Source organism: Cucurbita moschata, unplaced genomic scaffold (assembly GCF_002738365.1).
Source record: "Cucurbita moschata cultivar Rifu unplaced genomic scaffold, Cmos_1.0 Cmo_Scf00012, whole genome shotgun sequence".
Classification (NCBI taxonomy): domain Eukaryota; kingdom Viridiplantae; phylum Streptophyta; class Magnoliopsida; order Cucurbitales; family Cucurbitaceae; genus Cucurbita; species Cucurbita moschata.
This window is the reverse complement of record NW_019268528.1, coordinates 1686070-1711932: the sequence shown is the minus strand read 5'-3', so window position 1 is coordinate 1711932 and position 25863 is coordinate 1686070. Positions and strand designations below refer to the sequence as shown.

The 25863-nt window shown below is 37.1% G+C and overlaps 4 protein-coding genes across 7 annotated transcripts; 3 read left to right on the top strand and 1 right to left on the bottom strand.

Annotated features, from left to right (window-relative positions):
- The first annotated feature begins 1237 nt into the window (after positions 1–1237).
- LOC111450410 (GDSL esterase/lipase At1g54790-like) lies at positions 1238–4974 on the top strand. The gene is made up of 5 exons (XM_023090514.1): positions 1238–1652; positions 2418–2621; positions 3579–3748; positions 4272–4542; positions 4630–4974. The coding sequence occupies exons 1-5, from the start codon at positions 1403–1405 to the stop codon at positions 4896–4898; spliced, it is 1164 nt and encodes a 387-aa protein (XP_022946282.1). The 5' UTR covers positions 1238–1402; the 3' UTR covers positions 4899–4974.
- Positions 4975–5983: 1009 nt separating this feature from the next.
- LOC111450417 lies at positions 5984–12105 on the bottom strand. Of its 3 annotated transcripts, none has more exons than XM_023090522.1 (8): positions 11740–12105; positions 10179–10258; positions 10041–10101; positions 9623–9710; positions 9467–9524; positions 8204–8276; positions 6831–6955; positions 5984–6092 (listed from the first exon to the last, which is right to left on the bottom strand). In XM_023090522.1, exons 1-7 carry the CDS (start codon positions 12061–12063, stop codon positions 6863–6865), a joined length of 777 nt encoding a protein of 258 aa, XP_022946290.1. In that variant the 5' UTR covers positions 12064–12105; the 3' UTR covers positions 5984–6092; positions 6831–6862. The 3 variants fall into 3 exon arrangements, with proteins under 3 accessions (XP_022946290.1, XP_022946289.1, XP_022946291.1); XM_023090521.1 differs by having other exon boundaries at positions 6011–6274; XM_023090523.1 differs by having other exon boundaries at positions 6011–6274; positions 9623–9680.
- A 1117-nt stretch (positions 12106–13222) lies between these two features.
- LOC111450415 (UPF0603 protein At1g54780, chloroplastic-like) lies at positions 13223–17262 on the top strand. The gene is made up of 3 exons (XM_023090519.1): positions 13223–13794; positions 15305–15497; positions 16876–17262. The coding sequence occupies exons 1-3, from the start codon at positions 13348–13350 to the stop codon at positions 17121–17123; spliced, it is 888 nt and encodes a 295-aa protein (XP_022946287.1). The 5' UTR covers positions 13223–13347; the 3' UTR covers positions 17124–17262.
- A 2675-nt stretch (positions 17263–19937) lies between these two features.
- LOC111450402 (TMV resistance protein N-like) lies at positions 19938–24479 on the top strand. 2 transcript variants are annotated; one of them, XM_023090498.1, is made up of 7 exons: positions 20036–20179; positions 20308–20492; positions 20583–21696; positions 21781–22056; positions 22151–23215; positions 23305–23801; positions 23903–24479. In XM_023090498.1, exons 1-7 carry the CDS (start codon positions 20162–20164, stop codon positions 24384–24386), a joined length of 3639 nt encoding a protein of 1212 aa, XP_022946266.1. In that variant the 5' UTR covers positions 20036–20161; the 3' UTR covers positions 24387–24479. The 2 variants fall into 2 exon arrangements, with proteins under 2 accessions (XP_022946265.1, XP_022946266.1); XM_023090497.1 differs by having other exon boundaries at positions 19938–20492.
- The last annotated feature ends 1384 nt before the right edge of the window (positions 24480–25863 follow it).

Below are 25863 nucleotides of genomic sequence, written 5' to 3'. Positions count from 1 at the left end.
TTTTTTTTTTTTTTTTTTTTTTTTTTTTTTTTTTTTTTTTTTTTTTTTTTTTTTGAAAAGTTTCATTAAACATTTTGTTTAGTTATTGCAAAATGGTCCTTTAATTTTATTTTATTTTTGTCATGGTTCTTTAACTTTATTTTCAATTTATTTCTTATATTTTATGGGCAATAATTAATTTTAAAAAAATCAATCTAATGGATATTATTTCTTAGCTTCAACCATTATATTCTTTAATAACTTGCCACATTATTTACCAATGACATGTAAGCTCAATGGTCAATTTCAAATTAAGATATAAAAAGGAAGGAAATGAAATTTTATAAGGTAGGATTAAAGAAATCTGACTTATTAATCGGAAAAATAAGACATTAATTATAATTTTAAAAGTCAATGATTAGTTTTACAATTACTCGAGTCTGTAGGAGATTCAAAAAATTGATGACCCGAAAACTCGATCAACCCAACCTTATTGAGACGAGGTCGAATTCAAATAAATAAAAAATTTATAAGTTGGATTGGTTTATAAGTTTCTCTAGATTAACGGAACCAATTTGAATTTGTTGTCAATTTAAATAAAAATACATTTTATTTTTATTAAAAACATAATTTTAAATAAAGTTTATTATTTAATAAGAGTTGTTTGGAACTTGAACAATTGGGTTCGTAACAACCCAGATCTACCGCTAGTAGATATTGTCTTTTTTGGGCTTACCCTCAAGGCTTTAAAACACGTCTGCTACAAGAAGGTTTCCACACCCTTATAAATGGTAGTTTGTTCTCCTCTCTAAACAATGTGGGACATCACAGAGTTTGCCTCAGCCCAACCAATGAACACCCCCAATGAACACCCATATTCGATGTCATGACAATTATTTTTATTGGTTCTCATGTGGTCTGATGGATGGTGTCACCTTTTTCTAGACATAGGGTCACAACCCTACTAACCAACCCTACTAACCACAATATAATCTCTTGTTAGTAGGGTTGTGACGTTTTCCCTCGTTTAAATTAGTCATCGACATCTTAAAAATAAAAAAACTATAGAAATGAAACAAAAATAAAAAGATTAAATTATTACAAAAAAAAAAAAAAAAGTTTATCCAAATACCAATAAATGTAAATCTAATTTTCGGTAAATTATTAAAAAAATAAAAGGTTAAAAATTAATTTTTAATCCAATTAAATTAATTTGGTGGCTTAAAACAGCCATTTTCCATTCAAAAAATATATTGGGAGTTAGTGTGTGAATTGAGGCTCTAAGGGAAAGCTTAGCTTCAACCTTTCATATTGCCTTCCCTTGAATTAAACCCTAACGTTCTTTCTCCGCCGATATAATTATCCCACCGGAATAACGATCTTTCATCATCGGGAAACTGAAATCCTTTCTGAACAATCGGCCATGGCGATTTCTCTAACAAAATCCTTCGCGATTCCTCTGTTCCTCGCAATGTGTTCGACGATTTTCCGGATCGGAAGTTCGGCTGTATTCGATTATCCGGCAGTCTTCAACTTCGGCGATTCGAACTCCGACACCGGCGATCTCGTCGCCGGCAAAGGATTTAGCCTGAGTTTGCCTTACGGACAAAATTACTTCAAAACTCCTTCGACTGGAAGGTTCTGCAATGGCCGCCTCATCGTTGATTTTCTCAGTAAATTTTCTTCCACTCCATACTCTTCGCTTTTATAATAAATAGTTACCTTTTATTGTGATGGAGAAATCTCTCTTTAGTAGACTTATTTTAAAATTATGAGATTCACAAGGATAAATAACGAACCAAAATAGATAGTATCTATTAATGATGGGCTTGAGCGGTTACAAATAGTATTAGAGTCAAACACCGGCCTGTGTGTTAGTGAGTATGCGGCCTCTAAAAGGGTGGATTGTGAGATCACATGAGAACTAAACATTTCGTATAAAAGTGTGGAAACCTCTTCATAGTAGACGGGTTTAAAAATCTCTACTAGCTGTGACCTCAAACTCTTATCTAAAATGCTGTTAAGTGGATCCTGACTACCCAATTTTAATATATTATTTTAAAACTTAAAAATTTATTTTTATTTACTTCTAGATAATTTTTTGTTTTAGAAAAATTAAAATATCTGTCCATACATTGATATAGATAGATCGAGAAACAAAGAAGAAAATTAAAATAATATTCAAAATGCGAGAGAAAAGAATAAGAAATTGTCTGAGTCATAGGTTGAAGTCAGGGAAAAGAGAGAAAATTGTAAAGAAATATATATGAGACGTAAATAATCACCGTTTTCGTCTATATAGTAACTATAACGACTTTTTAATTTTTAGTTTTTTTAAAAAAAGTAAGGATATTAATATTATTTTGAAAGAGTTGAAACGTATATTTACGATTTCGTCTATATACTAATAGTAATCTCGGGATGTGTTTTTGGTGCAGTGGATGCGATGGATATGCCGTACTTGAATCCGTATCTAGATTCGGTTGGCGCGCCAAGTTTTCGGAAGGGGTGCAATTATGCAGCGGCAGGGTCCACTATTCTTCCGGCAGCTGCTACGGCTGTCTCCCCTTTTTCCCTTGGGGTTCAGTTGAATCAGTTTCTCCATTTCAAAGCGAGAGTTCTTGAGCTTCGAGCCGTCAAAGGTAATTTTGCTATCGTTCTACCCCTTGTTTGAGTTCGATCAAGTTTAAATGTTTACATAATTGTAATTGTTCGAGTTATCCAAAAACTGTTATTAAATAATAAATTTAACTCAACACAGATTAATCATAAATCTTTTTGAGTTAAATTGAGTTGATTCTGATGGTTCAGAATTTAAATTTTAAGATGTTAATTCAAACCGTATTTATTTATTTTAAATATTTAATTAAGATAAACCCAATTAGATTATAAAATTTTTGGGTTGGGTTGGATTGGGTTGTTCCAGCCATTTATTAAAAAAAAAAAAATGATAAAACATATATTTATTTATTTTCAAACATTTGATTAGGTTGAATTGAGTCGAACTATAAAATTTTGGGTTGAGTTGATTTATTTAATTTTTTTTAATAAAAATAAAATATTAATTTATTTATTTTTAGAGATTTAATTTAAGATGAATCCAATTTTATTCCAATTTTTTTAGTTGGATTGGTTCAGTTGTTTGAATTATTTATTCAAATTTTTATTTTTAATAAAAATAAAATATTTATTTTATTTATTAATTAGCAACTCAATTTTAATTTATATTTTGAAAAATTATCTTTCAAATAGTTAAAAAATTATTTTTGGGATGGTTGAAGAATAAATAATAATAATAAAATAATTATGAAATTAAATAGAAATCAAGATAAAATAAATATATCTACATGTCTAATAGTATAGTAAGCATTTTTTTTTTAAATTCACAGTAAATTCGAGCTGGTTAAGTTTAAAATAGTCTGGTTTTAGCATAGTCTATGAACTAATCTGATCTATAATATTTTTATTTATTGGAACCTAATCCAACTCAAATAAGTTCATAACCCAATTCAATCCGAAAGAATTGATTTGGAATAACTGAAATTTTCGAGTTATCGAGTTTTTACGAACATCCCGAGATGGGTTGTGTTGCTGTATAGGTGGTAAGAAGCTTGATAAATACCTACCGGATGAAGATTACTTCCAAAAGGGGCTATACATGTTCGATATTGGTCAAAATGATCTTGCTGGTGCATTTTACTCCAAAACCCTCGACCAAATTCTTGCCTCGATACCAACCATTTTAGCTGAGTTTGAGAATGGAATTCAGGTTAGACCAATGGTTTCTTCCTATAGTTAGTTTTGAATGAAAACCGTTAATATTTGACGTTTTTGAAAATACTCTTACTATTGCTATATGGACTGAGTACTACGTTTCAAAAATACTAATGAACTATTAGATGTAACATTAATATTATTAACCATTTTTCAATCTCTTATGAATCATCTCTCTGTCTGATTTTCTCTCTCCTCTAGTTTAACCTAGTGAGGGTAAAACTATTTTTAACTTTTTTTAAAAAAAATTTAAAATTTTTAATGCTACTCTTCAAAATTTATAGTTATTTTTAATCCATGATACTATCAGTTCTGTCCGTATACTAAAGATACGAATAAAAAAGTTGAAAGGGTATAAATGTAATTTTGAAAGTTGAAAACACTCAGGAAAATGCAATAATATTTTTTAAACGAAATATTATCGATTTTCATCCAAAACTAACGATAAAGAAACTTTTGAAAGTTTTAAGAGTATTTTTTAACTGTTCAATCGTCCCTTCGCTATGCCTATTTTTCAGCAACTGTACAATGAAGGGGCCAGGAATTTTTGGATACACAACACAGGTCCCCTAGGATGCTTAGCTCAGAACGTTGCTAAATTTGGAACCGACCCATCAAAGCTCGATGAATTTGGATGCGTCACGTCGCACAACCAAGCTGCCAAGCTCTTCAATCTACAGCTTCATGCTCTCTGTAAGAAACTGCAAGGCCAATACACCGATGGAACGGTCACATACGTCGATATCTATTCGATAAAGTTGAATCTCATCGCCAATTATTCACAGCTCGGTCGACCATCTTGCTCTACTTCTGTCCATATATAGTTTCGGTTAATCCTATAAAATCTTGATGACTTGCAGCATTGGTGTATGGCAGGGTTTGAACAACCTATCATGGCTTGCTGTGGCTACGGAGGTCCACCTCTAAACTACGACCGGGATATCGGCTGTGGACAGACGAAGACGTTGAATGGGACGACAGTCACGGGAAAAGGGTGCGACAATAGCTCGAAGTATATCAATTGGGATGGAATTCATTACTCAGAAGCTGCGAATCAGTTTGTGTCGTCACAAATACTCACCGGGAAATATTCCGATCCACCCTTCGACAACAAATTGGCTTTACCTCTAGAGTTCAAGTTCTAGTGGCCTTGAATTCATTACACAACTGAGATCTGATAATGGCTATGAACAATGGATCTTATGTTTAGACATGGAATCAAATAATTCATTAATAAAAAATAGTGAGGCTTTTAAATATTTAAAAATATTATGAGATCTCGAATCTCTCTCTAATAGGTGTGTTTTAAAACCTTGAGACTGACAGTGATACGCAACGAGCCAAAATGGACAATATCTGTGTGATGTCTCACATTGGTTGGGGAGGAGAACAGAACATTCTTTACGAAGGTGTGGAAACCTTCTCCTAGCAGACCCGTTTTAAAAATCTTGAGGGGAAGCTCGAAAGGGAAAGCCCAAAGAGGACAATATCTGCTAGCGGTGGGCTTGGGCTGTTACAATCTGTTAGCGGTAGACCTGAACTGTTACAAATGATATCAGAGTCAGACACAGGACGACAATGGGCTTGGGCCATTACATTCTGCTAGCGATAGACTTGAACTGTTACAAATGATATTAGAATCAGACACAGGACGACGGTGGGTTTGAGCCGTTACAATCTGCTAGCGGTAGACTTGAACTGTTACAAATGATATCAGAGTTAGACACAGGACGGTATGCCAGCGAGAACGCTGGGTCCCCAAAGGGGGTGGATTGTAAGATCCCACATCGATTTTTTTCGTTTTAAAACAATGAGGGACCCAAGGGGGGTGAATTGTAAGATCCCACATCGGTTGGAAAGGAGAACGAAATATGAAAACCTCTCCCTAGTAACGCGTTTTAAAACAATGAGGTTGACGGCGATACGTAACTGGCCAAAGCGGAAAATATCTGCTAGCAGTGGGCCTAGAACTGGCCAAAGCGGACAATATCTGCTAGCAGTGGGCCTAGAACTGGCCAAAGCGGACAATATCTGCTAGCAATAGGCTTAGACTGTTACAAATGATATTAGAGCTAGACATTGGACAGTGTGCCAGCAAGGGCGCTGGGCCCGAAGGGGGTGGATTGGAGAGGGGAATGAGACATTCCTTACAAGGGTATGGAAACCTCTCCTTAGTAGACACGTTTTAAAACCATAAGGCTGATAGCGATACGTAATAGACCAAAGTAGACAATATCCATTAGCGGTGAACTTAAACTGTTACATAAACAAGAGATGTAGACAGAGACAAGGAAAGCTTCCCGGTCTCCACTCTCCATCCCGTGGACATCTCTATATACCTTATCAAAAGAGAAAAAACGAGTTCAAGTTTGACAACAATCATATAAGAACAAAGGGTACCACATTAATCAAGCACCACTCATCACTCAGCATACCCATTTCAAAGTACAATTCTTACAAAAATGTATACACAAATCTAGCTGTCTCTCTGCCAACTGGGGGACTTACCAAAAGCTTCCTCCTGTCCGTTCAAGAGATTGAAGGGTCACTCACAATCAAACAATTCTCACAAATTAAGTTTAAACAATCTGTAGAAACAGCAATAGGATCTTAAACGTCCGTTTGTTTCGCAAGAAACCGAGTTTTCATGGAAAGAAATGAACGAAGAAAGTGTTCCAATCCAACCTAATCAAACTAAGATCATAGTTACAAAAGGTCGAGTGATGTTAAAATGAAGTTCATTAAGGCCTAGTGGTCGTAGAATAGTTTACTTCATGCTCATCGTAACGAAGATTTTAGGTTCGATTATATTCTCTAGATATTGAACACTACGATAATTTAGTTCAGCATATCATGTCAACTCAATCAATATTAATGTTACGAGCATGTCGTTAACGGTATTAATTTAGCAGCTAAATACGAGCATCATCAAGAGTTAAGGAACATAAATCATATTTTTTTTGAAGTTTACGGATTAAATAGGCACAATATTCAAAGTTCACGATATAAATTTATAATTTATTCGAGATTTTATATGATATTCAATTCATGAGTGTAAAGTTTTGGGGAGTACTCACAAGCTAATGAAAATAACTTGATCAGCAATTGATTATAGCACGGTTAGAGATATAGCAGCAGAACGGAGTTTTATGCCATCTTCATCCCATTTGGACAATGGTGCGGTTGCTCCGGCAACAAACGCCTACGACAAAGAAGACGATATGTCAAGATAAATTGGACGAGTTTGTAACTGCCCAAGCCTACCGCTAGCAGATATTGTCCTCTTTGGGTTTTTCCTTATGGACTTCCTCTCAAGGTTTTAAAATGCATTTCCTAGGGAGAGGTTTCCACACCCTTATAAGAAGTGCTTCGTTCTCCTCTCCAACCGATATGGGATTTCACAATCTCATCCCCTTGGGAGCCCAACGTTCTCGCTGGCACACCGCTCGGTGTCTGGCTCTGATACCATTTGTAACAGCCCAACCTCTTTGGACTTTCCCTTCTAGGCTTCCCCTCAAAGTTTTAAAACGCGTTTACTAGGGAGAGGTTTCCACACCCTTATAAGAAATGCTTCGTTTCTCTCTCCAATCGATGTGGGATCTCACAATTCACACCCTTTGGGAGCCCAACGTCCTCGTTGGCACACCGTTCGGTATCTGGTTCTGATACCATTTGTAATAGCCTAAGCCCACCGCTAGCAGATATTGTCCTCTTTGGGATTTCCCTCAAGGTTTTAAAATGCATTTTCTATGGAGAGGTTTCCACACCCTTATAAGGAATGCTTTGTTCTCTTCTCCAACCGATATGGGATCTCACAATCCACCCCCCTTGGGAGCGCAGCATTCTCGCTGGCACACCGCTCGACGTCTGGCTCTGATACCATTTGTAACAGCCCAAGCCCACCACTAGCAGATATTGTCCTCTTTGGACTTTCCCTTCTGGGTTTCCCCTCAAAGTTTTAAAATGCGTTTTCTAGGGCGAGGTTTCCACACCCTTATAAGGAATGTTTCGTTCCTCTCTCAAATCGATGTGGGATCTCACAATCCATCCCCTTTGGGAGCCCAGTGTCCTCGCTGGCACACCGTTCGGTGTCTGGTTCTGATACCATTTGTAACAGCCCAAGCCTACCGCTAGCAGATATTGTCCTCTTTGGACTTTCCCTTCTGGGCTTCCCTCAAGGTTTTAAAACGCATCTTCTAGGGAGAGGTTTCCACACCCTTATAAGAAATGCTTCGTTTCTCTCTTCAACTGAGGTGGATATAAAACTCTACACATATCAATGAGTAAGACCTTTGGCATGAACAATTTAACTTTGAATCAACTCTTATTCATACAAGTTCTACCATTTTATAATTTCATCCAAATGTCATAAAGCAAGTGAAATGGCTCAAACTCAGGTCTTCATCAGAGTAAGAAGTTTAGTATGTAAGGTAAATTGTATATCACAAACCTGTCCACTATTAACAGTTGCTACTAACGCGACGTGTTCTTCGTTCTTCCCAAACTCGTAGAAGTAATACGTCCTGAATTTAACGAAACAGAGGTAATCAAATGGAAATATGAAAGCTTATATAGGCAAAGAAGACTAGATCTAGATTATTATTTCATAGCATTGTTTATGTTCTTGAGTGTGAGTTAGGATCCACTAACTTCAACAACTGTCTAACCCTATCATACTTGGTTGCCAAGAAAACTCGTAGAATATAAACCGCAGGTTCATGGCTACAATAGCTTGAACTCATTCCATCTAAACCTTAAGACGGTTGTCTAACCCTATCATACTTGGTTGCCAAGAAAACTCGTAAAATATAAATGTGATGTCCCACATTGGTTGGGGAGGAGAACAAACCACCATTTATAAAGGTGTGGAAACCTTCCCCAAGCAGACGCGTTTTAAAGCCTTGAGGGCGAGCCCGAAAGGGAAAACCCAAAGAGAACAATATTTGCTAGCGGTGGATCTAGGTCATTACAAATGGTATCAGAGCCAGACACCGGACGATGTGCCAACCTTCTTGCTGTTCCTCGAAGGGGGGTAGACACAAGGCGGTGTGCTAGTAAGGACGCTGGGCCCCAAGGGGGGTGGATTTGGGGGCGGTTCCACATCGATTGGAGGAAGGAAAGAGTGCCAGCGAGGATGCTGGGCCCCGAAGGGGGGTGGATTGTGATGTCCCACATTGGTTGAGGAGGAGAACAAACCACCATTTATAAGGCTGTGGAAACCTTCCCCTATTAGACGCGTTTTAAAGCCTTGAGGGCAAGCCCGAAAGGGAAAGCCCAAAGAGGACAATATCTGCTAGCGGTGGATCTGGGTTGTTACAATAAACCTCCGGTACATGGCTACCATAGCTTGAACTCATTCAATCTATCGCTCAATGATGGACTCTTTGGTGTACCGACACTTCCTATTTTGTGGAACAATCGATCCGCCCTTTAGATAGCTTGTGAGCCCTTTGAGAGGCGTGTTCTATGGTTAGGTTTCTTCCTTTCTAGAGTTTTGATTTCTAAGGATTTCTATAACTAGCCTTTGCCTCTTCTTCTCAACAACCACAGCCATTTTCGTAATCTCAAGTCGACTTTCTTTCTACAAGCTCTTTCTAAAGTGGGCTTTTCTTCATTTTGTTTATCCAATTCCATTGTTTCATTGATCTGAATCAAAGCTCGAAAAGATACAAATAAATCGAACTAGCAAAGGACGCCTTGGTAGCATAGTTACCTGAAACCTTCATCGTCCTTAATTTTAAACGTTCGGGCCGAAAATAACGTTGCACCACCTATCATTGTCAGAACACCAAAACCAATAGCTAGAATGAGATGTGTAGCCAAATGACCACAAAAAAGTTACTTAGCATATTGAACACAAAATGTGTACCTGGAACAAAGATTTTTGCAGCCTCCCTCAAGGAACCTATATCAGTTATATCTTTCGCCTGTTTTTCGCAAGAAAAAACGAAAAGCTCCTAAAACCGTTATCCATAAAACACGAACATAACTCAATAAGCACGTACGTAGAACTAAAACAGAATCTTTTTATCAAAGTTTGTGACTAGAAACTTCAAAAACCTCTTTGGGAAGCTCAGAGTTAACAGTAAGCAAACAATCTTGGGCTTAAAAGCTCCAAAACATGACTTAACAGTTTAAGATTTGATGGGGATTTTCTCTAGGTAGAGCTTCTTAGTACGAAAGAGCCACCGAGCTTAGAAACGGTTTGCTAGATATGAACTATTTAGTAAGAAATTGATGCTCTTTAGAATTACCAAATGAAAACTTCACAGCCATCATTGTGCTACCTCTAGAAAGGTGATCTTAAGCTGATTCGTTGGACGAGTGACAACGCTTAGAACTTCAGAGCTGTGTTAACGAACAAAGCAGAATGAATATAAGCCAAATACATAAAGCAAACAATATGAACTAAGAAATATCATTACCCATCAGGAGATCCAAACCGAGCTGCGAACGTTTTCGTTTTTACCTTATCTCCATAAAGAGAGAGTCCAGCATTGAAATCCTACAAGCCCCAAGCACATAACTTAGCGAGCTGCAAATGATAAGCCTTTTACAAGTACAAGGAAAGGCCACAGCTACCGAGCATAAGGGAATAGTTATAAGAATGCCTAAAGGTAGGAGAGGAGTTGAACAAAGATATAGTCTAATTAGTAGCTGTTGTTTCTTTACATGAAGATCACATCAAGCTCTTGTGTGGAATACACTAATAAAATCAAGAAAAAATTCAACGCATGCCCACTGCGGAGATATTGTTCTTTTTGGACTTCCCTTCGAGTTTTCCCTCGAGGTTTTAAGACATGTCTGCTAGGGAGAGGTTTCTACGCCCTTATAAGGAATGCTTCATTCTCCTCTCTAACTGATTTGGGATCTCACAATCCACCTCCCTTAAGGGCCCAAGGTCCTCGCTGGCACACCGCCCGGTCCCAAACCCACCACTAGCAGATATTGTCCTATTTGGGTTTTCCCTTTAGGTTTCCCCTCGAGGTTTATAACGCGTTTGCTAGGGTGAGGTTTCTACACTCTTATAAGTATTGCTTCATTCTCCTCTCCAATCGATGTGGGATCTCACAATCCACCCCCTTGGGGCCCAACATCCCCGTTGGCACACCGCTAGTAGATTAAGCCCATTGGTCCACACAGTTGTCCATGTACCAGTATTGTCCTCTTTGGGCTTTCCCTTCAGGTTTCCTCTTAAGGTTTTAAAACGCGTCTGCTAGAGAGAGGTTTTCACACGCTTGTAAGAAATGCTTCGTTCTCCTCTCCAACCGATGTGGAATTTCACAATACACCCCCCTTGGGAACCAACGTCCTCATTGGCACACCACCCAGTACCAAGCCCACCGCTAGCAGATATTTTCCTCTTTAGGCTTTCCCTTTAGGTTTCCCCTCAAAAAACGCGTATGCTAGGTAGAGGTTTCCACACCTTTATAAGGAATGCTTCGTTTTCCTCTCCAACCGTTGTGGGATCTCACAATCCACCTCCTTGGGGACCCAACGTCCTCGTTGGCACACCGCCCTGTGCCAAGCCCACCACTGGCAGATATTGTTCTGTTTAGGCTTTCCTTCCGGGTTTCCCCTCAAGGTTTTAGAACACGTTTGTTAGGGAAAGGTTTCCACACCCTTACAAGGAATGCTTCGTTCTCCTCTCCCACCGATGTGGGATCTCACAGTCCAAGAACCCCGAAATGGCCAGAACCTGATACCGAACGAAATCTGACTCTGTTTCTCAACCCCACCTAGCAACGCCAATTAATAATTCTAAAGCCTGAAGTTAGAATTCCCCATCAAAACATTAAGGGGTATTCTCAAAGCCCTGAAGCTGGAGCCTTCTGCTTAATGCCATTGACATTAACAGCAACTAAACATGTGTGTTTCCAAACAAATATGAAGCGTAAATAACCTTAAACTATTGGTGGAAGCAGAGGTAACACACACAACACTACGATTAAACAAACAGAAACCAGTGAGGTATTTTGTTCATACCTCAGGCTCCGTGAGGTCTTCAAACTGAGGCGGCACACGGATGGAGAACCCATCACCATAAAACTGAAACCAAGACTTTGTATTTGCAAGGCCAGGAAGGCCTTGTTTCGAAGTAGGCGAAATTTGGGAAGATTGGGCAACTGGGCATTTTGGAATCAATGAAATTAGACAGAGTGAAGCCGTTTTGAGGATGAAATGTCTCTTGGAATTGGAATTCAGCGTTGTAGGCTCGTGAAATCCGACGGTGGTCGGGTGGGGGACGGCGGCGGTGGGGTTTTGCTGAAGGTTTGGAGGGTGGAGGCATAAAGAAAGAAGAAGGGCCATAGGGAAATTAGGATAGCTTTCATATCCAATGTAGATAAAGCTGATTTATTTTATTTACAAATTACAACGAGGATGGCTTCATAATACTTTAAAACTCTGTCCAATTACAAGTTACACAAAATTGGCTTAATCTTTTAGCTTTTTTAGGAGCGTAAGCAACAATCTCATATACAAACTTAGGAGGTCGGAAATGGGTTCTCTCTTTTTTAGTAGATATCGAACTTATAGACGATGATCTCGAGTAATGTTGACATGTACAGAGAAACCCAGTTGATGATAAAGTATAATCGAACGGAAAAGGGACGTTTTCAAATGCTCATACTCTTTTGGTGGTATGAAAATAGTCTACTTTTAGGGGATCTTGTGACTCGTCTCGTGTTCTATCTACATGCTCGCTTGTCTCGTTTTGATAAGAGATATCCTAGACTCATTTTCAAGTAGGAATGAAATAATTGGTACGAACATGCTATATTACTTTATTTCTTTCTCATTATTTTCCCTCTCGAGCTACGTGTCACAATCACATTTTTTTTTTTTAGCAATGAATTTGTCGATGGTGCGATACTCACTCTCAGCACTGAGTGAGCCAAGCCAACTTAGGATTACATCGCCTACGGCGGGGCAGCGTATGCTTAAGTCTCTAGCCCTATTTCTACGAATAAGATTTTAGAAAATGGGGCAGAAATTTTTTTGAAAGCAAGATTGAGAGAGAAAAATTGAAAACAATGTTATATGACTACTACCTTAAGGAACACAATGACTTAAATAACATATTACTTTTTAGATATAGAGAATTTGACAACTAGTCGCACTCCCTAGAGTACATTTTGAGGCGATTCAGATCTAGTAGGCATAGACGTGATTTCGCAGAACGGTCATACAAAATCTAGGTGGGAGGAGTTGACGACTGATCACATCCCTTTATAGTACATTTTAGGACATTTCACGTCTATCAATCGTAAACATAATTCTATCGAAATGTATTGATATATAACGAGTATTAGAAAAGCAATAAAGTGGTACACGGCGAGAGTGTTGGTATATTGGATAACACGCCTTGAAGAATGAAAAAAAGGGTAAGAAATTGATCTTTGCTAAAGAAGAAAGAAAGTTGTGGGCAAGAGGATAGATGGGTCTTACATGAACGCTATCCATCCTCAAGAGTAGTTGTCCCTACCAAAGAAAATCCCAAACCACTCAATTCCTCATGGAACCAACACACCTTCAACCCCATTTCCCCTCTGCAATCCATGTCTCACCATATCTGAATCTCTCCATCTTCCCATGGAAACCATTCTCTCTCCACACACACTCTCTCCTCTCCTCAACCCCAAACCCTCCTCTCCCAAGAATCTCTTCCCTTATTCCTTCCAACCCAGAAGACATTTTGTTTCTTTCTCTAACCCCATTTCGTTCTCTCTCAAAAACCCCTCTCCCAAGTCTCTCCGATCATCGCTCCCAGTTCCCTCGAATTGGTTCTCCCATCTCCAACATGGGTTGGCGGCGCTAGCAATTTCTTTAGCGCTCAACTTTTCCCCATTGTTGGCCACCCACAATGCTCTGGCGTCTGAATTTGATGTGCTCAATGATGGGCCGCCGAAGGAGTCGCATCTAGTGGACGATGCTGGAGTTCTCAGTAGAGTCACGAAGTCGGATTTGAAGAGGCTGTTGACGGATTTGGAGTCGAGGAAGAATTTTCACATTGATTTTGTCACTGTTAGAAAGCTTACTGTAAGTCCTTCAAATTCTTGATAGAGAAACAAATCGTAGAACTCATGAAAATAATTTGATTTTTGTTATTGTGGGAAGAGAATTGTACTTTATGTTAGAGGAAATGTGTTAATAGGCTGATGATTGTTTATGAAGATTTGAAAATCTTACTGAAGAGTGATTATCAGAAAGTGGGTATCATATTGTGATGGATTGTTTGAAATGAAGGCTACCAAAACTTGGAATGTTTAGAGATATCACCTCTAACCTAAGGTCTTGGTTTAAGCTCTTTGGGGGAAACTTAGTAATCCTTCTTGTCTCTCAAGGTTGGTTTTGGTTGAGCAGTGCTTATCCAAAGAGGGGTAAGGTGGGCGGTAATGGTTGCAAACGGCAAGAAGTGGACTCGGGAATCTAATATAGTGAGATCTCACATTGGTTGGAGAGAACAACGAAGCATTCTTTATAAGGGTGTGGAAACCTCTCCCCAGTAGACGCGTTTTAAAAATCTTGAGGGGAAGCTTGGAAGGGAAAACAAACCCAAAGTGGACAATATCTGCTAGCGGTGGACTTGAGCTATTACAAATGGTATCAGAGTTAGACATCGGGCGATGTGCTTGTGAGGACGCTAGGCCCCCAAGGGGGGTGGATTGTGAGATCCTACATCGGTTGGAGAAGAGAACGAAACATTCTTTATAAGAGTGTGGAAACCTCTCCCTAACAGATGCATTTTAAAAACCTTGAGGGGAAGGTTGAAAGGGAAAGCCCAAAGCGGACAATATTTGCTAGCGATGTGTTTGAGCTATTATAAATGGTATCAGAGCTAGACATAGGGCGGTGTGCCAGCGAGGACACTAGGCCCCCAAAGGAGGTGGATTGTGAGATCCTACATCTGTTGGGGAGGAGAACAAAACATTCTTTATAAGGGTGTGGAAACCTCTCTCTAGCAGACGTGTCTTAAAAACCTTGCGGGAAGCCCAGAAGGGAAAGCTCAAAGCAGACAATATTTGCTAGCGGTGGGCTTGAGCTATTACAAATGGTATCAAAGCCAGACACCGGGCAGTGTGCCAGTGAGAATGCTAGGCCTCCAAAGGGGGTATATTGTGAGATCCCACGTCGATTGGGGAGAAGAACGAAACATTCTTTATAAGGGTGTGGAAACCTCTCCCTAGCAGACGCGTTTTAAAAACCTTGAGGGGAACTCCAGAAGGGAAAGCCCATAGCAGACAATATTTCCTAGCGGCGGGCTTGAGCTATTACAAATGGTATCATGGACAGACATTGGGCAGTGTGCCAGCGAGGATGCTAGGCCCTCAAAAGGGGTGGATTGTGAGATCCCACATCGGTTAGAGAGGAGAACAAAACATTGCTTACAAGAGTGTGGAAACCTCTCCTTACCAGACGCTGAAAGGGAAAGCCCAAAGAGGACAATACCTGCTAGCGGTGGGCTTGAATCGTTACAAAAATATATGAAAATGCCTAACGAAAAGATCTCTATGAACTCTGATATGAATTTATCAACTGCTGGATGCAGAGCAAAGCTGATGCGTTTGAGTATGCTGATCAAGTTTTGGAGCGTTGGTATCCCACTGTGGAAGATGGCAACAACAAAGGTATAGTTGTTCTTGTCACCAGTCAGAAAGAAGGAGCCATTACTGGTGGGCCTGCCTTTATCCAAGCAGTTGGAGAAAACATACTTGATGCTACAGTAACAGAGAACCTCCCAGGTACCACTTCCTCCACTTATGAATGTTATGTCAAATCTGTCATGAACGTTGAACAAAGCTCCCACTTAAAGCTGCTAATTTCCATCAGCTTCCTTAGCTAACAATCTCCACTGCCTCTTGCTCAACTTACATTGTAACACATTACAACTAATAGGTGCCTTAAGTGCATTGGTATCTTGTTGTTGAACTTAAAATCGAGTGTCTGCAATAGCCCAAGTTCACCGCTAGCACATATTGTCCGCTTTGGCTCATTACAAATCGCCGTCAGCCTCACAGTTTTAAAACGCATCTGCTAGGGAGAGGTTTCCACGCCCTTATAAGGAATGTTTCGTTCCCCTCTCCAACTGATATGGGATCTCCCAATCCACCCTTCTTGGAGGCCCAACGTCCTCATTGATACACCGCCTGGTGTTTGGCTTTGACACCATTTGTTATAGTCAAAACCCACCGCTAGTAGATATTGTCCGCTTTGCTCGTTACATATCGCTATTAGCCTCACGGTTTTAAAACGCGTCTGCTAGGGAGAGGTTTCCACACCCTTATAAGGAATGCTTCATTTCCCTCTTCAACCGATGTGGGATCTCACACTGTGTGTTTGATACGAGTCGCCCTTGCTTATAAGTTTCTCATTTTTTAAGGAAAAGTGTAAATAGCCCAAGCCCACCGCTAGGAGAAATTGTCGTTTTTGGACTCTCTTTCGAGCTTCCTCTCAAGGTCTTAAAATGCGTCTGGTAAGGAGAGGTTTCCACATCCTTATAAGCAATAAGCAGTGCTTTGTTCTCCTCTCTAACTGATGTGGGATCTCACAATCCACCCCCCTTGGGGGCCCAACATTCTCACTGGCACACCGCCCGGTGTCTGGCTCTGATACTATTTGTAACAGCTCAAGCCCACCGCTAACAAATATTGTTTTCTTTGGGCTTTCCCTTCTGGGCTTCCTCTCAAGGTTATAAAACGCGTCTGGTAGGGAGAGATTTTCACACTTTTATAAGCAATGTTTCATTCTCCTCTCCAACCGATATAAGATCTCACAATCCACTGAGCCCTTAAAGGGGATGGATTATGAGATCCCATATCGGTTGGAGAGGGGGACAAAACGTTTCTTATAAGGGTGTGGAAACCTCTCCCTAGTAGATGCGTTTTAAAATTGTGAGACTGACGGTGATACGTAGTGGGCCAAAGCGGACAATATCTTCTAGCGGTAGGCTTGAACTGTTACAAAAAGAAAACCACAAATGAACTGTTGTTGTTTTGTATTGCTACCCCATATATGGAGTGCTTTGTTCGAAGCATTTCTAACCCTATGTGAATTATGGTTGTAGATGTTAGTTTATGACAAAGTGCAGATTGAGTAAGATTGTTTATTATGCAACTGCAGTCTTAGCTACTGATGAAAAATACAATGAAGCCATATATAGCAGCGCGAAGCGGTTAGTTGCTGCCATCGACGGTCTTCCAGATCCGGGCGGTCCTTCGTTTAAGGAAAATAAGCGCGAATCTAACTTCAAATCACGAGAAGAGACAGAGGAGAAACGAGGTCAGTTTTCTCTTGTAGTTGGAGGTTTGCTGGTGATAGCCTTTGTTGTTCCTATGGCTCAGTATTATGCTTATGTATCCAAGAAGTAAAACAATCCTCTGTTTCCTTCACATTCGTATGTATAACCATAATGTTCTACAAATAGGATCGCTACAACATCATTTGCAACAAACCTGTTATAAACCAAGAGTTCAGCTTTTCATATAATTAGGGGTATTGGAGGTTCCACTCTTTGTACATGTTCATTGCGGAATAAGGAAGTTCCTTCTCGATTTTGCATACCAATTGGCTTACATTGCCTTTGGTAGGCAAACCATTGCCTTTGGGAGGCGAGACCTAATCATAACGCACAATCACGGTATAAATCTTGCTAAATCTAAACCTGTTCTAAAACATCGATACATTATGTGGTACACACATTCCAATCATAGGAAATCATAACATAACATATAAACTTCATTTATCTAAGGCATACTTGACGGTAACGAAGCGTTCATTGTAAGACCATGAAAACATTATGAGCCTAGATCGTAGGCGAGTCTACAAAATCTAGAAGCCTAGAGCTCCGGTACCTACTTAAACAACCCTATTTTTTTTTTATTAAGAACAAGATCACCATTACATGCATGACATGTCTGGTATGCGTATACAAATTTCTTCAAAACATTTCATAAACGATGCTATGGACTTAAGCGTACATAATAAATTCATTTACCACAACGTTATTAGCAAAATAACGAAAAATAAGGAATATAAATTTAAATAAAACAATGCAAACTCTTTGATTTAACCTTAGGGCTACTGCATCAAATATAACTACCCTAACTTCATTTCCGTAGCCTTCACAACGACGCAATCAGTTGTATAGGGGTGTCTTACCTTTACCTTAAAAAGAGGTAGTGTGTGCCTTACCTTTACGTACCCTGGGCCTGCATTTCACCTTACACACACTCACGCTATCGGAAACTACAGACGGAAAGGAGCTCGTATAATATCATGGGCAACATAAATATCATAACGTATGTGTCCGTACTAATCATAACAGGGAAGTATCTTGATGTACTTGAATGAAAAAATATATGAGGTCCCATAATATTAAATCATGACATATACTTATTATGCAAGTTATACCTCCATCCTTTTCAAGACATAACATCCTTACGAGACATACATGCGTAATACTTATCATATATTTCATGATTAACATACCTGAGTTTGTAATATCTCATAGGCATAGAGTGAACATATTAATATAGTTTACACGGCATGTCCAATGGAGGCCAATGCATCATACAAAATTAATTACATAACATAGTTTCGTAACATAACTTATCATAGTATAACTTATAACATAGAATAAAGAATGATAAAATAGTTGATCGATAATTCCGCTCACATGGGTCCTCAATAATACATTTCTTTCTCTATACTTCCATTTTATAAAATGAAAATAAATCCGAAGAATTGAAGAAGCCTTAGCAAACATGGAGGGAAGCTGTAGGGGTGTAATGGTTCGGGTTGGGTCAGGTTGAGAGATTTTTTTGACCCAACCCAAAAGTTCGGGTTGGTTGGATGGGTAACCCAACCCAACCCGAAACTTTTCACAACCCAACCCTCTATTTTTGGGTTGGGTTGTCCATTTTTTTTTTTTGTAAGTTTTATTTATCTACCATTTATAATTATTGGGATGTAATTTTAGATAAAATATATTAAAAGTTCACAAACAAATACGATCTATAATTATTCACAAAAAAAAAAAAAACAAATTCAATAAAAAACAACGAGCGAAAATTGTAACATATTAACATAGTTCAACATTGTCATAAAACGAAAGACAACTAAATACCGACATTTCTTGAAAATTGGTTAAAGTAACAAATATATAAGAATAGATCATAAAATAATAATAAAAAAATACGATTAGTTTAAAGATATGGTATATAACAAAAATAAAGCATATATAAAAATATTTTAATTGAAATATGCTTATTTCTTCGTGACCTAAGAGAGCTCTAAACTTTAGAAAATAAAAATATATATAAACTGTGATATAATAATGTTGCAACACATAAACAATAAATACATTAGAATTTAAAATATGCTTTAAAATTATATATATAATTTATGAACTTTGAAATAACGTATAAATCATAATTAATAAATCTTTCTATTATATAATAACTATGTATTTAAATGTGAATAGTTAATTAAAAATAATAATAAATGTATTAATAATTATATCTTAGCTTATTAAATTAAAAAAAAATATAAATAAACAAAGAAAAATAAAATAAAATAACAAAAAAAAAATTAAAAATAATAAAAAACAAACTTGTATTTGCCTGGCATCCAACTCAGGCAAACCTATTAATACAGAAGAATTCTTAATATATTTTATATATTTTATCTGATCAAATATATTTTTATTTGACTCGGGCCAATTGAAAGGTTTTGCACACGAACTCAAAACTAAACCGATTCAGTTTGAGTTCCAAAAAATGAACCTAATCCTATTCGAAATGCTAATCCAACCTAATTCAACCCTTATAGTTCGAGTTGGGTTAATTCGAGTTGTCGGATTGAATGTACACCCCTAAGAAGCTCTACCGAGTGAGCTAGGAACTCATTAAGAATCCAATGGTAATAATATAAATAATAATTAACATTATAACATATTAAACATGTTTCACATACATCTGCCGACAATACTTTTATAAAGTTGAGAAAATAAAAACAAGTGTGAACCACTAGGATTTGTACTTTTATGCTTCCTTTAGTTATGATGTTAATGGTAGGGCCTCAAAGAAATTACAAGGTAAAGGTAAAGGTAAAGAGAAGTGATAAGACTATACAAAGCCAAACGTTTGATTCGCTACTTTCTCGATACATGCTTATCCATTTTTGCTCTCTAATCTTCAAATTGTTTCTTCATCGTTTTCAATTTTATTTTGTGTGCCTTGCTTTTCGATGGATTCTTCCATTGCTATGACAGAATCATCGGCTCTTTCTCCAAATTTGAAGTGGAGTTACGATGTGTTTTTGAGTTTTAGAGGAGAGGATACTCGATCTAACTTCACCAGTCATCTTGACATGGCCTTACGGCAAAAGGGTGTCAACGTCTTCATTGATGACAAGCTCAATAGGGGTGAGCTAATCTCTGAATCCCTTTTTCGATCTATAGAGGAAGCTTTGATTTCTATTGTTATATTCTCTGAAAATTATGCATCTTCTTCTTGGTGTTTGGATGAATTGGTGAAAATAATCGAATGTAAGAAATCCAAGGGCCAAATAGTTTGGCCAATTTTCTATAAGGTGGATCCATCAGATGTACGAAAACAAACCGGAAGTTTTGGAGAAGCATTAGCCACACATCAAGCTAAGTTCGAGACGAAAATTCAAATTTGGAGGGAAGCTTTAACTACTACCGCCAACTTGTCTGGTTGGGATCTCGGAGCTAGGTATATATTTCTAAGAAATTTAACTCCCTCTACTATTACATCCAATATCTATCATCTTTAATTTCAATATGATTACATGATTAACCACAGGAAGGAGGCTGATCTTATTCAAGACCTTGTTAAAGAAGTATGGTCGATATTAAATCTTACTTGCACGCCCTTATATGTAGCAAAATATCCGGTTGGAATTGATTCTCAACTAGAAAATTTAAGGTCAAACTCCCATTATTGGACACAAGATGAGCCTAGTAATGGTATTTACATGTTGGGGATATATGGGATTGGAGGCATGGGTAAGACGACTTTGGCCAAAGCTTTATACAACAAAATTGCTAACCAATTTGAAGCGTGCTGCTTTCTATCAAAAGTTAAGGAAGTTTCAAAGCAATTCAATGGCCTTGTTCAACTACAGGAGCACTTACTCCATGAGATATTAAAGGAAGATTTAAAGGTTGGCAATCTTGACAAAGGAATCAACATCATAAAGAATAGACTGCGTTCAAAGAAAGTTCTTATAGTTGTTGATGATGTGGATAAGCTTGAGCAGTTAGAAGCATTGGTGGGTGGACATGATTGGTTTGGGGCGGGTAGTATGATCATTGTGACAACAAGAAACAATCGTTTGATTTCTACCCATGAATTTGATCAAAAGTATGGTATTCAAGGAATGAATCACAATCACGCCCTTGAACTTTTTAGTTGGTATGCTTTTAAGAAAAGTTATCCACCAAGTAATTACTTAGACCTTTCAAAACGTGCTACAAGTTATTGTAAAGGTCATCCTTTGGCTCTTCGTGTTTTGGGTTCTTTCCTTTGTACCAAAGACGATCAAGTAGATTGGAGAAGTGTATTAGATGAATATGAAAACTCTTTGAGCAAAGACATATTTGATATTCTTCAAATAAGTTTTGATGGGCTTGAAGAAAAAGTAAAGAAGATTTTCCTTGATATTTCTTGTTTTCTAGTAGGAGAGAAAGTTGACTACGTTAAGAATACTTTAAACTCGTGTCATTTCAATCCAAATTTTGGAATTTTAGTCCTTGAGAATTTTTCACTTATTACGATTGAAAATAATGAGGTGCAAATGCATGATTTAATCAGACAGATGGGTCATAAAATAGTTAATGGTGAATCTTCCGACCCTGGAAAAAGGAGTAGATTGTGGTTGGTAGAAGACATTTTAAGGGTGTTTGATAATAATTCGGTGAGTAACACTTACCCTAACTTTCTTTAATTTACTTTTTCTAATGCTTTGTGATGAATAATGTTTGTACTTACGAGTTTGTAGGGAACTGACGCAATTGAAGCCATAAAGTTGGAGTTGCACGGTCCAAAAATTCGAGATGTGGATCCACAAGCATTCAGAAAAATGAAAAATTTGAGATGGCTTTTTGTTCGAGATATAAGATTTTCTAAAACTCTTAAATATCTACCGGAAAACTTGAAGTTGATTAAATGGCATGGATTTACTCAAGAATCTTTGCCGTCATGCTTTATTACGAAAAATCTTGTTGGATTAGATTTGCAGCATAGCTTCATCAGAAATTTGGGAAAAAGGTTAAAGGTAATAATATTTTTATTATAATAACATTTTTATCCAAATTATGTTAGATGAGTATTTACTCCTTTTCTTTTGGTTTCTTTTCTATACATTTTAGGAGGGTAAAATGTTGAAGTTCGTTGATCTTAGTTACTCTACTTTGTTAGAGACAATTCCAGACTTATCCGCAGTACCAAACCTTGAAGAATTGTATCTGAAAGAATGCACAAATTTAAGAATGATTCATAAGTCTATTAGATCTCTAAATGAGCTTGTTATCTTGGATCTTGAAAAATGCTCCAACTTTAGAAAGCTTCCGGGCTATCTTTCACTGAAATCTCTTAGATATTTGAATCTTTCTCATTGCAAAAAGCTTCGGGAAATTCCTGACTTCTCTATGGCAATAAACCTTGAAAGTTTGTATTTCGAAAAATGCACAAATTTAAGAGTAATTCACGAGTCTATAGGATCTTTGGATAGCCTTGTTGCCTTGAACCTTAAACAATGCACTAAGCTTGAAAAGCTTCCAAGCTGTCTCAAGTTAAAATCTCTTAAATATCTCGAACTCTCGGGTTGTTCTAAGCTTAAAGTGTTTCCAAAAATTAGTGAAAACATGAAATCATTAATGTCGTTGTATTTGGATTCTACTGGCATAAAGGAGCTACCTTCATCAATTGGAAACCTTATTGAGCTCAAGGTCTTAAACCTTGACGATTGCACAAACCTCATCTCCGTTCCTAGTACAATTTATTTGTTACAGGATCTTCGAGAACTTCATCTTAGTGGGTGTTCTAGATTTGAAATGTTTCCCTATAAATGGGAATTACCAATCCATCCAACATGCTCTTCTTCAAATTATGGAAACTTACCCACAAACCGTATGTTTTCCCATTTTACTTTGTTGGATCTTCGAAATTGCAAGATATCAAATGTTGATTTCTTGGAAATTTTATGTGATGTCACCCCTTTCTTAAATAGCCTACTCTTGTCGGAAAACAAATTCTCTAGCCTGCCCTCATGTCTCCATAAGTTCACGTCCTTGTGGAATCTTCAATTGAAGAATTGTAAGTTTCTTCAACAAATTCCAAACCTTCCTCAGTGTATACAAACAATGGATGCCACTGGTTGTGAATCGTTGGCAAGAAGTCCGGACAACATTTTGGATATAATATCAAGCAAGCAGGTTCATCTCTTCTCATTTAATTTTTCTTTGTTCATATTGCATTTTTTCTCTTGTTAATATTTCTATGCATGTTAATTCTTATGTCATAGGAGGATATTACACTGGGTGACTTTCCTAGAGAGTTCATTCTAATGAACATTGAAATTTCAAAATGGTTCAGACATCAGACTATATCAAACTCGATAAAGGTTAGCTTTCGACATGATTATAATATAGAAAGAACTTTGGCTACCTATGCTATGATTAGAGTGGATGGAGATTCATATCAAGGGGAAGCCTTAATTTCATGTAACATATTCATCGGCTACAAACTCCAAAGTTCTTTTATGAGAAAATTCTCATCATCAATATCAGAATATACGTGGTTAGTAACAACTTCTTCTCCAACATTTAGTAGCTCTTTAGTGGCGAATGATTGGAATGATGTTATAGTATGGTTTGAAGTTGTAAAATGTCGTGAGGTTCATGTAAGTATAAGAAGCTGTGGTGTCCATCTCATTGAGGTCCATCGGATATCCCAAAATGATGTTAAGGGGCCAGGGGTAATGTATACAGATTTTGATGACATAGAGGAATTGCCAAGCCGGTAAGCTTACATCCTTGCCATCTTGATTGATTGGTTTCTAGTAAACTATGCTTGTTTTCATATATATTATTTTCTTATGTATGATGTTGATAATGACGTAGGGATGTTATCAAATCCTTCGCTCAAGAAGTCTCCACCATATCAGATTGCGCTGCAATGTTGCATGCACGGAACTTCCCAGCTGAAGTTGATTCCAAAATACAAGTTACGAACTTTCCCTTACATGTAACATCTTATGGCGTTACATGGATAGGTGGCATGGAAGGCATGGCAGAGACGACACTCGCCAAATCTATATTTGATAAACTAATGAACAGAAAGGATAGAGATGATTCCTTTGAGAGAAAGGCTTTAAATAATTGTGGTGGGCTTGTTGAAATGAATCAACATGGATGTCAGGGTGTAAGTATTGAAGCTGGATGTGGTATTACAAGTATTAGATTGTCTTCCCAAAAATATCTCAAAGTTTTTGAGAGTGAGGTTAAATTTCAATATCTGAACGGTACGGGTCATGCAGAGAGACTTTTGAGTTTTTCCGAACATTTACGGATGGATAATGTAGAAGAACATTATCTAAGAGAGTAGCCTTGTTAGAGATGTATGGAAAAGTTAGAAAGAGCCTTAAAACTCCCATAAAGTTGTAAAACGTTTTAGTAGATATGCTTCTTTAGAAAAGAATATCATCCATCTAAGTCATTATTTTCATCTTTCAACATCTTCATAATCAGTTTTATGGAAGGAGAGTTCTTTTGTTAGCGAGTTGTACGTTGAGGAAATATTATCTTCAAATTTGTACAAATTAACATTTTTATTGACCCATTTTTTAATTAAAAAAATTATTTATGCACCTCGATTAAAGGGGTAGTTTTAGAAATCGAATAATGAAAAAAAGTGGAGTAAGAAAATATTGAAGAGAAGTATTATGTCATTCTATTATACATAGAATTACATTTTTATACACGGTCAGGAGAGTTATATTTATGGATATAAATAGTTCATCCAAATTGATCATTTTAATATACTCTAGTCAAAATCTTATTAATAGCCAACTAAAACCAAATTAGCTAGTGGGTGGAGTCTTGTTGTTCTAGTTTTGAAACAAATATTTAAATGAACTACTTATCTTATATGGGAAAGAGCTAATTATATCTTATGGAATACAAACTATTTATAGTTTCCTATATGGGAAAAAGCTAATTATATCTTATGAAATTGTATTCTTGGAAATCAAAAGATGACCAGATAAGTAGTAATTTGTAGTTTGCTCAAGATTGAGATTGAGTGACGTATAATCATTTCGTAAGATATTTATCTTCTCAATTAAAAAATTGTGAGATCTGATATCGATTGAAGAGGGAAACAAAATATTTTTTATATGGACATGGAAACCTCTCCATAATAGACGTTTTAAAATGGTGAGGCTAACAGTGATACATAATGAGTCAAAGTGGACAATATCGGTTAGCGTTGGACTTGAGCTGTTATCAATAATATCAAAACCAAACACTGAACAATGTACTAGCGATGAGCTAGGCCTGTTATAAAATAAATTATTAAGGATTGATAAAACATTTATTCCATACTTTAACTCGGATGTTTATTCACTATTTGTTTCATTAAACAATGCTACACTTGAGAAAATAAACTAAAATATTTGAAGAAGAATTGGCCATATGGAAGGACCAAGAAATAACTACTTTGCTACATTTGAATGAGAATAAACTAAAATATTTGAAGAATGAATTAGCCAAACATGGAGGTGAAGACGGAGAAGCCTTCCATTATTTCATTCTTCATTTCGGCTAATTTCGGCGAAGTTTCTAACGTAATTTGATTTTTCAATATAATCTTTATTAAAAAATTGTAAAAAAAATTCTAATAAATCCATATATTTCCTAAACAAATATTATATTATGTTCTACTGATTTAATTTGAAAATCAAAATTTTAAGATTACAACATAGTTTTTAACAATTAAAAAATCTACAACATAGAGTTTAAATATACAATTATATTCTCAAAATTAACTAATTCATTTTCTTAATATAGCCAACAAAAATATA